At 68.5% G+C, this 12,945-nt stretch overlaps 1 protein-coding gene across 1 annotated transcript in view; it reads left to right on the top strand.

Moving 5' to 3' along the window:
* Nucleotides 1-12,945, top strand: part of TAF1B (TATA-box binding protein associated factor, RNA polymerase I subunit B) — a 95,775-nt gene that overhangs the window by 55,435 nt on the left and 27,395 nt on the right. Inside the window, exons 3-9 of the mRNA XM_054180187.1 lie at nt 2,003-2,503; nt 3,379-3,477; nt 4,293-4,380; nt 4,730-4,827; nt 5,781-5,876; nt 6,806-6,938; nt 8,341-8,497. Coding sequence (XP_054036162.1) covers nt 2,003-2,503; nt 3,379-3,477; nt 4,293-4,380; nt 4,730-4,827; nt 5,781-5,876; nt 6,806-6,938; nt 8,341-8,497 — 1,172 coding nt within the window. The remainder of the gene's footprint in view (nt 1-2,002; nt 2,504-3,378; nt 3,478-4,292; nt 4,381-4,729; nt 4,828-5,780; nt 5,877-6,805; nt 6,939-8,340; nt 8,498-12,945) is intronic.

Below are 12,945 nucleotides of genomic sequence, written 5' to 3'. Positions count from 1 at the left end.
GCCCTGTGCCCCCGAGCCCTGTGCCCCCCTGAGCCCTGTGCCCCCGAGCCCTGTACCCCCCGAGCCCTGTGCCCCCCTGAGCCCTGTGCCCCCGAGCCCTGTGCCCCCCCGAGCCCTGTGCCCCCCGAGCCCTGTGCCCCCGAGCCCTGTGCCCCCCGAGCCCTGTGCCCCCCTGAGCCCTGTGCCCCCGAGCCCTGTGCCCCCCCGAGCCCTGTACCCCCCGAGCCCTGTGCCCCCCGAGCCCTGTGCCCCCCGAGCCCTGTGCCGAGCCCTGTGCCATCAGAGCCCTGTGCCCCCGAGCCCTGTGCCCCCCGAGCCCTGTGCCCCCCGAGCCCTGTACCCCCCGAGCCCTGTGCCCCCCTGAGCCCTGTGCCCCCCGAGCCCTGTGCCGAGCCCTGTGCCATCAGAGCCCTGTGCCCCCCGAGCCCTGTGCCCCCGAGCCCTGTGCCCCCGAGCCCTGTGCCCCCTGAGCCCTGTGCCCCCCGAGCCCTGTGCCCCTCAGAGCCCTGTGCCCCCCGAGCCCTGTGCCCCCGAGCCCTGTGCCCCCTGAGCCCTGTACCCCCGAGCCCTGTGCCCCCTGAGCCCTGTGCCCCCCGAGCCCTGTGCCCCTCAGAGCCCTGTGCCCCCCGAGCTCTGTGCCATCAGAGCCCTGTGCCCCCGAGCCCCGTGCCCCCCGAGCCCTGTGCCCCCGAGCCCTGTGCCCCCCTGAGCCCTGTGTCCCCGAGCCCTGTGCCCCCCGAGCCCTGTGCCCCCGAGCCCTGTGCCATCAGAGCCCTGTGCCCCACGAGTCCTGTGCCCCTCGAGCCCTGTGCCCCACGAGCCCTGTGCCCCCGAGCTCTGTGCCATCAGAGCCCTGTGCCCCCCGAGCCCTGTGCCCCCGAGCCCTGTGCCCCCCGAGCCCTGTGCCCCCCGAGCCCTGTACCCCCGAGCCCTGTGCCCCCCTGAGCCCTGTGCCCCCGAGCCCTGTGCCCCCCTGAGCCCTGTGCCCCCGAGCCCTGTGCCCCCCGAGCCCTGTGCCCCCCGAGCCCTGTGCCGAGCCCTGTGCCCCTGAGTCCTGTGCCCCCGAGCTCTGTGCCATCAGAGCCCTGTGCCCCCGAGCCCTGTGCCCCCCAAGCCCTGTGCCCCCCGAGCCCTGTACCCCCCGAGCCCTGTGCCCCCCTGAGCCCTGTGCCCCCGAGCCCTGTGCCCCCCGAGCCCTGTGCCGAGCCCTGTGCCCCTGAGTCCTGTGCCCCCGAGCTCTGTGCCATCAGAGCCCTGTGCCCCCGAGCCCTGTGCCCCCCGAGCCCTGTGCCCCCCCGAGCCCTGTGCCCCCGAGCCCTGTGCCATCAGAGCCCTGTGCCCCCGAGCCCTGTGCCCCCCGAGCCCCGTGCCCCCCGAGCCCTGTGCCCCCCGAGCCCTGTGCCCCTCGGAGCCCTGTGCCATCAGAGCCCTGTGCCCCCCGAGCCCTGTGCCCCCCGAGCCCTGTGCCCCTCGGAGCCCTGTGCCCCCCCGAGCCCTGTGCCATCAGAGCCCTGTACCCCCGAGCCCTGTGCCCCCCCGAGCCCTGTGCCATCAGAGCCCTGTACCCCCGAGCCCTGTGCCCCCGAGCCCTGTGCCATCAGAGCCCTGTGCCCCTCGGAGCCCTGTGCCCCCCGAGCCCTGTGCCCCCCGAGCCCTGTGCCCCTCGGAGCCCTGTGCCATCAGAGCCCTGTGCCCCCGAGCCCTGTGCCCCCCGAGCCCTGTGCCCCCCGAGCCCTGTGCCCCTCGGAGCCCTGTGCCCCCCGAGCCCTGTGCCCCTCGGAGCCCTGTGCCATCAGAGCCCTGTGCCCCCCGAGCCCTGTGCCCCCGAGCCCTGTGCCCCCCCGAGCCCTGTGCCCCCGAGCCCTGTGCCATCAGAGCCCTGTGCCATCAGAGCCCTGTGCCCCCGAGCCCTGTGCCCCCCGAGCCCTGTGCCCCTGAGCCCTGTGCCCCCCGAGCCCTGTGCCCCCCGAGCCCTGTGCCCCTCGGAGCCCTGTGCCATCAGAGCCCTGTGCCCCCCGAGCCCTATGCCCCCCGAGCCCCGTGCCCCCGGAGCCCCGTGCCCCCCGAGCCCTGTGCCCCTCGGAGCCCTATGCCCCCCGTGCCCTGTGCCCCCCGAGCCCCGTGCCCCCCGAGCCCCGTGCCCCCGAGCCCCGTGCCCCCCGCACTCCGCCGCCCCTGCCCCGCCGGGGTCGTGGCCGGCCCCCGGTGCGCTGCTGCTGCTGTCCCCCCCGGGCCATGCCCCCGGCCGGGCCGCGCACACCCCCGGCGCCCCCTCGAGCGGTGCCGGAGCTGGCCCCCGGCGGCCCCCCCGCGGGCAGGGCAGCTCCGCGCTGCCCCGAGGCTCGCCGCACCCAGCGCCCCGGGGGGCAGGCCGGGGGTCGCGGGCCGGGGGCTCGGGGCGGCGTCGGGCCCGGAACCCAAGTGCCAGGCTGCGGTTTCCGGGCCGGGCGGCAGCGCCGCGGCCCCGCGCGGCTGCGGCATGGACGAGGAGGAGGAGGACACGGTGGGGCCGGGGCCGGGGCCGGGGCCGGGGGGGAGGCCGTTCCCTGCCGGCTGCGGGGGGGATGCGGCGGCAGGCCAGGCCCGGGGCCCGCGGCGCTGCGGAGCGCTTCGTCCCGGGCGGGCAGGGCCGGGGGGCTCCTCCGAAAGCTCCATCCTGCGGCTCCCTCTGCTTGCTCCTTCCTTCCTCCCCCGCCGCCTCCCGCACGGCTCCCTGCCTGCTGCTGCCGCCGCTCCCCCGCCGGCTCCTCTCTGTCTCCCCGCTCCCCCTCCCTGCTGCCGTTCCCGGTGGGGGCTCCTCCAGGCCGCTCCGTCTGTGCCCTAGCCGGGGGCTGCTGTTCCCTGGTGCTGATGCTCCCTACGCGAGAGCTGCTGCTTCCAGCTGCAGTGATTTGTGGGACCACAGAATGGTTTGGGATGCAAAAGGCCTCAGAGCATCCATCCAACCCCAGCCCAGCCCCCCTATGGCCACCCAGCCCTGGCTCCAGTGCCATGGCCACAGGGCTCTGGAGCCCCTCCAGCCATGGGGACTCCACCACCTCCCTGGGCAGCCTCTGCCAGGCCCTGACCTCTCCTGCACCAAAGAAACTTTTCCTCCTCTCCAGCCCAGCCCTCCCCTGGCACACTCCAGGCCATTGCCTCTCCTGCTGTCCCCTGAGCCTGGGGAGCAGAGCCCAAGCCCAGCTCCCTGCAGCCTCCTGTGGAAGTTGTCATAGACACTAAAAGCTCTTTGTGGCTTCTTGGTATCCCCTCGAGGTGGCAGGGAGGACACAAATGCTGCTTGTGCCCAGGCTCAGGAGCTGTGCAGTGCAGCCCTGGCAGCAGTGGAGCTGCTGTTCCTGCTCAGCTGTCAGCTCTCTCTCTTTGTTTTCCCTCTAGAGTGAGTTCAAGGAGCGCTGTGCCCAGTGCTCAGAGGTGAACTGGGGGCTCACAGATGGAGGAGGATTCTACTGCAGATCCTGTCACAATGTCATTGAGGTAAAAACCAACCTCAGCCCCTGGCCTTGGAAAGGTTCATGTCATAGACTGCTGGGATGGCTCAGGCTGGCACCTCAGAGCTCCTCTGCTGCCAGCTCCCCACCATGCCCAGGGACACCTCTCAGCTACACTCAGCTGCTCAGGGCCTCATCCAGCCTGGCCTGCAGCACCCCCAGGCAGGAGGCAGCCACAGCCTCCCTGGGCAGCCTGGGCCAGAGGCTCAGCTCCCTCCTGCTGCAGAACTTCTTCCTCAGCTCCAGCCTGACCCTGCTCTGCCTCAGCTCCAGACCATTCCCCCTTGGCCTGGCTCCAGACCCCCTCAGGAGAAGTCTCTCTGCAGCCTTCCTGCAGGCTGCCTTCAGGCCCTGGCAGCAGCTCTGAGGTGCCCCTGGAGCCTTCTCCTCTGCAGGCTGCACAGCCCCAGCTCCCTCAGCCTGTGCTCCCAGCAGAGCTGCTCCAGCCCTGGCAGCATCCTTGTGGCCTCCTCTGGGCTCTCTCCACAGCTCTGTGTCCTCCTGCTGCTGGGGACCCCAGAGCTGCAGGCAGTAGATGATAGCTTTTTCTCCCTGCCCTGAGGAGCTGAAGTCACTGTTGGGATTTTTCCTCTTGTGATGCTTTTCTTGTTGCTGTTCAATGTTGCCTGTTGCACAGGACTCTGAATGCTGTGGAGGTTTCCAAGTGAAAAGCTCCCAGATGATGCTCTGCCTCCCTTCAGCCTGAGGAGCTGGAGCCAGTCCCTGCTGCTGTGTTTGCTGCTGCTCTGTGCAGGCCAGGCCTGGCTTTCCCTCCTGCTGAGCTCTGTTTCTGTTCTGCAGACAACCAGGGAAGCTGTGAGCACTGAGTTTGTTTGCAACTCCAGAGTGCAGACCCTCACCAAAGGCTCCAGACACAGGAAGGAGAAGGGTAGGTGGCAGCTGCTCTGCACAGGAGAGCTGCAGCCAGGGCTGGCCTGGCCCTGGCTGTGTCTGGTGGTGGCCAAGAGGGGAGAGCTGGGGGAGAGCAGGAGCAAAATGCACCCCCAGGGGCTGCCACCTCCTTGAGGAGTTTTCTTGAGCCTTCAGAGTGCCTCTCTGGAGGCTCCTGAGGTGTTCACTGTAGCTGGTGCATGCTGCAGGGGCTCAGGCTGCTAACCAGAGCCCTGCCCCTGGCCTGCTGCCGAGGGGGCAGAACATTAAGTGGAGGTAAATGTGGCAGAGGTTAAAAACCCCAAGCCCAGCCCTAACTGCTCCTCTTTCCCCTCCCTTCCCCTCAGGTGGGGGCTCTGAGTGGTACATCTGTGAAGGCTTTCAGCTTGTACTCAAGAAGCAGGCTGAGGCCCTGGCAGCTCTGGGAGTGAGTCCTCAGATGAAGGTATGGAGCTGCCAGTGTGGGCTGCAGGGGCTCTGGGCTGGCACTCCCAGTGCTCTTTGTCTCCTTGCCAAGGTGGATTTGGCCCAGTTGCCCCTGAGTGAAGTGGGAGGAGGCCTTGCCCAGGGGGCTGGGACTGGGTGGTCTTCAAGGTCCCTTCCAGCCCAAAGCATTCTGTGAAGCAGTTGGGCTGGAAGGGCCTTGAGGCTCACCCAGGCCAAGCCTGCTGCAGCTCTGCCAGGGCTGGGGCTGAGCCCTGGCCCTCAGCACCACAGCTCTGCCTCTGGGCAACCCCTCCAGGGAAGGGCATTCAGCCACCCCTGGGCAGCCTGGGCCAGGCTCTGAGACCCCTGCCAGTCAATAATTTTCTTCTCATGCCCAGCCTGGACCTGCCCTGGAGCAGCCTGAGGCCATTGCCTCTCCTCCTGTCATTGCTCCTGGGGAGCAGAGCCCAAGCCCAGCTCCCTGCAGCCTCCTCCCAGGGAGCTGCAGAGAGCAGTGAGGTCTCCCTCAGCCTCCTCTGCTCCAGGCTCAACACCCCCAGGGCCCTCAGCTGCTCCTCCCCAGCCCTCTTCCCCAGCCCCTTCCCCAGCTCTGTTGCCCTTCCCTGGCCCTGCACCAGCCCTCAAAGTCCTTGGGGTGAGGAGCCCAGAGCTGACTGCAGCCCTGCAGCTGTGCCTCAGCAGTGCTGAGCACAGGGGGTGCTCACTTCCCTGCTCCTGTTTGTTGCACCACTGCTGCCCCAGGCCAGGCTGCTGGGGACCTCCTGGGCTCATACTCAGCTGGCTGTTGGTCTCTGCTGGGCAGCTTTCCTGCCACTCTCCCCCCAGCCTGTGGGGTTGCAGCACAGTTAGTTGGCTCAGAGCTGGGCCCTGTGCAGGAGTCTGGGTTGGATGCTCTGTGCTCTCAGGGGTTCCTGTCTTGTAAACTCTGTGCTGCTCTCTCTCCATTGGCAGGATGAAGTCCTGGGCAGGTTTTGGAGGTGCTACCTGCAGAAGAGCAAGCAGGCCTACTGCAGCAGGCCAGCTGGGGCTCCTGCCAGGGCCTCCTCAGTAAGTGCAGAGCCCAAACCCCAGGGCTGTGGAGACTCCTCTCTGGCTTGCCCTGAAGCCAGCTCAGCAGGGAGGGTGTCCTGCACAGGGCTCCAGCAGGCTGAGTCCTCTTGGTGCTTTTTCTGCCTCAAGACAGAAGGTTTCTCCCAGTGTGGAAAAGTTCTTGGTCCAAAACAATCACAGCAGGGAGCTCTGGGGCTCACCCAGTGCAGCCCCTGGCAGAGCAGGGCGCCCAGGGCAGGGCACCCAGAGCACAGCCAGGCAGGCTTTTGCTTCCTCCTCTCAACCTAGCCCTGCCCTGGCACACTGTGCTGCCACAGGCTCCTTCCAGCTTCAGCCCTGGCTGTGCCACAGCAGCAGTCTCCTGTGGTGGGCACTCAGCCAGGGCTGGCTGCAGGCACAGGGGAGGAGCTCACAGGCAGAGGCTGCTCTGGGAGGGGAAACTCTCTGGCTGTGACCTCTGTGTGTGCTCTGGAGCCTGCTGACCTGCTCAGCAGCACAGTGGCCTGGGAGCTCTGCCTGGGATCATGGCTCACAGAGTGGTGTTGGAAGAGACCTCTGGGGCTCACCAGTCCAGCCCCTGCCAGGGCAGGGCAGCCAGGGCAGGGCACCCAGAGCAGGGCACCCAGAACACATCCAGGGGGGGCTGGAAAGGCTCCAGGGCAGGCTCCACAACCTCTCTGGGCAGCCTGCTCCAGGCTCCAGCAGCCTCACACCAAGGAAGTTTCTCCTCCTGCTGAGGTGGAGCCTCCTGGGCCCCAGCCTGTGTCCTCTCCCATCCTCCTGCAGGGTTTCTGCACCTGCTGGTGGGGCACAGAGCAGCCAGGGTGGGAGCAGCCTGGGCCCAGGCTTCCTTTGCTCTTTTGCTGGCAGCTGCCCTTGGTGTGCTCAGGTGGCAGAGGCTGACTGTGACTCTCTCCATGCTGCAGGCCTGTGAGAGCAGCACTGATGTGGACAGTGACCCAGGCACTGCCAGCATCCTGCAGCTGCTGTCTCAGTCTGAGAGTGAGGGGGACCTGCAGACTGACTGCAGCTTGGCCTCCTCAGCCACCAGGCTCTCAGGTAGGAGCAGTGGGACCACAGCAGCTTGCCCTGGGCTGTTGCTGGGGGGGACCTTACAGGCTGGGTGCTGAGCTGTGTGCAGCTTGGTGCTGTCACACCTTGCCCAAGCAGGGAGAGAGAAGAGGAGGTGCTGGCTGCCAGCACCAGGGCCACACATGCAGCAGGGCTGCTTCAGGAGGAGCTGAAGGGGAAGCCAAGGATGCAGCTGCTCCCAGCACAGGGCTCCAGCTCTTGGCTCAAGGCTGAAGGGCCTGCTGCTGTCCCCTGGCCTGGGACACCTCAGGGTGCTGTCAGCTATCCCTCAGAGGGTGCTCAGCTACACCTCAGGTGCCCTAGACCTTGCCTCCCATGAAGAGAGCAGACTGAGGCTGGAGAGGAGGAAGCAATTCTTCCCAGAGAGACTGGGGAGAGCCTGGCACAGGCTGCCCAGGGAGGCTGTGGCTGCCTCCTGCCTGGAGGGGTTCAGGGCCAGGCTGGTTGAGGCCCTGAGCAGCCTGGGCTGGGGGGAGGGGTCCCTGGGCATGGCAGGGGCTGGAGCTGGCTGAGCTTGGAGGTGCCCTCCAGGCCAACCCACAGCCTGGTTGCTGAGTCCCAGCTCTGTGTTCCAGCTGGTTCTAACCAGCTGCCATGGCTGCAGTGCTCCTGGCCACCAGTGCAGCACCAGCAGGGGGCAGCCCAGCCCAGCCGTGCCAGCCCAGCCGTGCCAGCCCAGCCGTGCCAGCCCAGCCGTGCCAGCCCAGGGGCTCTGCTGGCAGCGCTGTGGCACCCTGCAGGCTGGGCTGGCACCTTGGGGTGCTGCTTGCCAGCTGAGAGGATGTGTGGAACCACAGAATGCTTTGGGATGCAAAAGGCCTCTGAAAGCATCCAGCCAGCCCCAGCCCAGCCCCCCATGGCCACCCAGCCCTGGCCCCAGTGCCATGGCCACAGGGCTCTGCAGCCCCTCCAGCCATGGGGACTCCACCACCTCCCTGGGCAGCCTCTGCCAGGCTCTCCCCAGCCTCACTCTCAACAATCTCTTCCTCCTCTCCAGCCTCAGTCTCCCCTCTCCCAGCTCCAAGCCATTGCCCTGCTCCTGTCACCCCCAGCCCTTGTCCCAAGTCCCTCCCCAGCTCTCCTGCAGCCCTTCAGCTGCTGGAAGCTGCTCTGAGGTCTCCCTGGAGCCTTCTGCTCTGCAGGCTGCACAGCCCCAGCTCTCCCAGCCTGTGCCCACAGGGGAGGTTGTGCAGCTCCTCTTGGTGTCCTCCCCTGGAGCCTCTGCAGCAGCTGCTTGCTGTGGCCTCACAGATCCCAAGCAGGAGCAGTGGCTGAGGCAGCTGCTGGGCAGCCCCAGGCCGCTCCTGCCCCCGGGCTCCCTGCCCCCCTCACCGGCTCCCCTCGCTGCCCTGCTTTGCCCCCCGCCCAGGGAGCACCTCTGCCTGCTCTGGCTCTGTGGATGGCAGCCTGTACCTGAGGGAGAGGAGCAGGGAGAAGCTGAGGATGACCATGCCCACGACCCTGGCCTTCTGCTACCTGGCACTGCTGTGGCTGCGGGAGCCGCTGACGCTGTCCGACCTGCTGAGGTGAGAGGGGCCCTGGGCAGCTGCTGGGGCTGTGCTGCCCCCTGTGCTGCTGCCCCCTGTGCTGCTGCCCCTGCCCCTGCCCCCTGTGCTGCAGCCCCTCTGCCCCTGCCCCCTGTGCTGCTGCCCCTGCCCCCTGTGCTGCTGCCCCTCTGCCCCTGCCCCCTGTGCTGCTGCCCCTGCCCCCTGTGCTGCTGCCCCTGCCCCTGCCCCCTGTGCTGCTGCCCCTGCCCCTGCCCCCTGTGCTGCTGCCCCTGCCCCCTGTGCTGCTGCCCCCTGTGCTGCTGCCCCTGCCCCTGCCCCCTGTGCTGCTGCCCCCTGTGCTGCTGCCCCTGCCCCCTGTGCTGCTGCCCCCTGTGCTGCTGCCCCTCTGCCCCTGCCCCCTGTGCTGCTGCCCCTGTGCTGCTGCTGCCCCTGTGCTGCTGCTGCCCCTGCCCCTGTGCTGCTGCTGCCCCTGTGCTGCTGCTGCCCCTGTGCTGCTGCTGCCCCTGCCCCTGTGCTGCTGCTGCCCCTGTGCTGCTGCTGCCCCTGCCCCTGTGCTGCTGCTGCCCCTGCCCCCTGTGTGCAGGGGGGGCTGTCTGGGCCTGCTGTGCAGTGCTGCCCTGCTCAGCACAGGCAGCCAGGCTGGAAGGGCCCCCTGGCACCCCCCAGGCCAAGCTCCCCAGGTGCTGGTGGGGCTGAAGCTCCATGCAGCTGCTGAGGGAGGATGTTCTCTGCAGGCTCAGGGAGCTGCTCCTCCCCAGCCCTGCTCTGTTGCCCTGCTCCAGCCCTCCATGTCCCCCTGGGAGTGAGGGCTCCAAACCTGACCCCAGACTCAAGCTGTGGCCTCCCCAGGTCTGACCCAGGGGCACAATCCCTGCCCTGCTCCTGCTGCCCACACCACTGCTGCCCCAAACCTGAGCCCACTCTGTCCTGAGGCCCCTGGGGGAGGAGCAGTGCTTGAAGAGCCTTCCAGGGAACATGAGAGCAGTGGCAAAGGGCTGGGAAAGGAGAGGGGAAAGCCCTCAGGGCCCAGGGAGAGCCCAGAAGGGCATCCCAAGGCTGGGAGCTGAGAGGAGCTGGGGAAGCAGCAGCTGTGGGCTGGCTGTGGCCTGGGTGGGCAGTGAGCAGCACTCAGGGCTGGGTGCAGTGCAGACAGGGCTGAGCTGCAGAGGGGTGCTTCAAAGGCTGCCATTTGGCTTGCAAAGCTGGGCCCTGCTGCCAGAGCTATCCAGGCCATCATTACAGGAGCAGGGCTGCCCTCCCTCCCCTCCAGGCCTCTGCCTTCCACAGCCTGGCTGAGGAGGGGGAAAGAGCTGCAGGCTGCATCAGCTCCCACCAGCTGCTGCTCTGCCAGCTGGGGGAGCAGAGGCTGCTGAGCTGTTTGCATGCACCCAGAGCAAACCAGAGGCACCCCCCAAGGGCTCAGCTTGGCCTGGGCCAGCCCTAGGCAAATGCCTGCCTTTAAAGCAGCTTCCCTCAGAGCCGTGCTGAGAGCTCTGCCTTGCTGCTCACCTTGCTCTGCTCCCAGCCCTGAAGGCAGCTGAGTGCTGCTCCTCCCTCCTGGTGCCTGCTGAGGAGCCCTGCTGGGCCCCTGCCAGCTTGCAGAGGCTTTCACAACACCACAGCCCCACTCTGCTCCTCCTCCTGCTGCCTGACACACTTAGCAGCCCAACACTGCAGCCACCCCCTCTGCAGGGCCCAGGGAGCACTGGCACCAGGGGCTGTGCAGCACAGGCAGCCCCTTGGCACCCTGGGAGGCCTCCATGTGCTGCAGGCCAGCTGAGGAGGAGCCCATGGCTGGCCTGGGGAGGGAGGAGGCTTCATGGAGTCACAGAAGGGCTTGGGGCAGAAGGGGCCTGGAAGGGCACCCAGTGCCAGCCCCCTGCCAGGGGCAGCCAGGATGGGCTGGGGCAGAAGGGGCCTGGAAGGGCACCCAGTGCCAGCCCCCTGCCAGGGGCAGCCAGGATGGGCTGGGGCAGAAGGGGCCTGGAAGGGCACCCAGTGCCAGCCCCCTGCCAGGGGCAGCCAGGATGGGCTGGGGCAGAAGGGGCCTGGAAGGGCACCCAGTGCCAGCCCCCTGCCAGGGGCAGCCAGGATGGGCTGGGGCAGAAAGGGCCTGGAAGGGCACCCAGTGCCAGCTCCCTGCCAGGGGCAGCCAGGATGGGCTGGGGCAGAAGGGGCCTGGAAGGGTACCCAGTGCCAGCCCCCTGCCAGGGGCACCCAGGATGGGCTGGGGCAGAAGGGGCCTGGAAGGGCACCCAGTGCCAGCCCCCTGCCAGGGGCAGCCAAGATGGGTTGGGGCAGAAGGGACCTGGAAGGGCACCCAGTGCCAGCCCCCTGCCAGGGGCAGCCAGGATGGGCTGGGGCAGAAGGGGCCTGGAAGGGCACCCAGTGCCAGCCCCCTGCCAGGGCCAGGGGCAGCCAGGATGGGCTGGGGCAGATCACCCAGTTCCATGGGCACAGCCCCTGGCAGGGGGCTTGGAGCTGGCTGAGCTTCAACCTCCCACCAGCCCTGGTTGCTCAAGGCCTCATCCAGCCTGGCCCTGAGCACCTTGGCCTCGTTGCTCCCTGGAAGGAGGTTAGGGTGAGGTGGAGCTTGGGCTCCTCTCCCAAGGAGCAGGAGACAGGAGATGGCCTCAAGGTGCCCCTGGGGAGGTTTAGGTTGGCCATGGGGAACAATTTCTTCCCCTTCTGGCTTATCAAGGCCTGGCCCAGGCTGCCCAGGGCAGTGGTCCATGGAGCCCCCATCCCTGGGGGGGTGAGAGCTGTGGAGATGTGGTGCTGGGGGCCAGGGGTTGGTAGTGGCCTGGGCTGAGGGCTGGAGCTGGTGAGCTGCAGGCTCTGCTCCAGCCAAGGGGAAGCTCTGCTGGGGGCTGCTGCTGCTCTCCTGCAGCAGAGCCAGGCTGGAGGGGAGGAGCAGGCTCAGTGCAGTGCCACAGGGCACACTGGCACAGGGCAGCTGTGGCTGTGCCCTCCCTGCAGGGGCTCCAGGCCAGGCTGGATGAGGCCTTGAGCAGCCTGGGCCGGGGGCAGGCTGCAGGCAGGGAGCCCCTGGCAGGGAGGTTGGAGCTGGATGGTCCTCAGGGTCCCTTCCTCTGCCCTGGAGCTGCAGTGCTCTGCCCTGGGTTTGCTCTGCCCCTGTCCCCCCTGCAGGGGCAGCTGAGTGGGGCTGGGAGGCTGTGCTGAGTGAGGGGCTGCTGGCCTGGGGGGGAGCAGGGGCAGAGCCCAGGCTGCACACCCTGCAGCTGCACAGCAGGGGCTGGGGGGAGGCTCCTGAGCTCTGCAGCCAGCAAGGGCATCCTGTGCAGCCTCCCTGCAGGCAGCAGGGCCCTGCAGCTGGAGCAGGCAGCTGGAGCAGGCAGCAGGGCCCTGCAGCTGGAGCAGGCAGCTGGAGCAGGCAGCAGGGCCCTGCAGCTGGAGCAGGCAGCTGGAGCAGGCAGCAGGGCCCTGCAGCTGGAGCAGGCAGCTGGAGCAGGCAGCAGGGCCCTGCAGCTGGAGCAGGCAGCTGGAGCAGGCAGCAGGGCCCCAGGCAGGCAGCAGGCAGCAGGGGTGGCTGTGCTCAGCCCAGGCTGGCTCCAGCTGCAGGCAGCAGGCAGCAGGGGTGGCTGTGCTCAGCCCAGGCTGCTCCCAGCTGCAGGCAGCAGGCAGCAGGGGTGGCTGTGCTCAGCCCAGGCTGGCTCCAGCTGCAGGCAGCAGGCAGCAGGGGTGGCTGTGCTCAGCCCAGGCTGGCTCCAGCTGCAGGCAGCAGGCAGCAGGGGTGGCTGTGCTCAGCCCAGGCTGGCTCCAGCTGCAGGCAGCAGGCAGCAGGGGTGGCTGTGCTCAGCCCAGGCTGGCTCCAGCTGCAGGCAGCAGGCAGCAGGGGTGGCTGTGCTCAGCCCAGGCTGGCTCCAGCTGCAGGCAGCAGGCAGCAGGGGTGGCTGTGCTCAGCCCAGGCTGGCTCCAGCTGCAGGCAGCAGGCAGCAGGGGTGGCTGTGCTCAGCCCAGGCTGGCTCCAGCTGCAGGCAGCAGGGGTGCCTGTGCTCAGCCCAGGCTGGCTCCAGCTGCAGGCAGCAGGCAGCAGGGGTGGCTGTGCTCAGCCCAGGCTGCTCCCAGCTGCAGGCAGCAGGCAGCAGGGGTGGCTGTGCTCAGCCCAGGCTGGCTCCAGCTGCAGGCAGCAGGGGTGGCTGTGCTCAGCCCAGGCTGCTCCCAGCTGCAGGCAGCAGGCAGCAGGGGTGGCTGTGCTCAGCCCAGGCTGCTCCAGCTGCAGGCAGCAGGCAGCAGGGGTGGCTGTGCTCAGCCCAGGCTGGCTCCAGCTGCAGGCAGCAGGCAGCAGGGGTGGCTGTGCTCAGCCCAGGCTGGCTCCAGCTGCAGGCAGCAGGCAGGCAGCAGGCAGCAGGGGTGGCTGTGCTCAGCCCAGGCTGGCTCCAGCTGCAGGCAGCAGGCAGCAGGGGTGGCTGTGCTCAGCCCAGGCTGGCTCCAGCTGCAGGCAG

This window comes from Dryobates pubescens, chromosome 3 (genome assembly GCF_014839835.1).
Source record: "Dryobates pubescens isolate bDryPub1 chromosome 3, bDryPub1.pri, whole genome shotgun sequence".
Taxonomy (NCBI): Eukaryota; Metazoa; Chordata; class Aves; order Piciformes; family Picidae; genus Dryobates; species Dryobates pubescens.
Note: the sequence above shows the minus strand (reverse complement) of the source record. Positions and strands in the feature narration are given on the sequence as shown.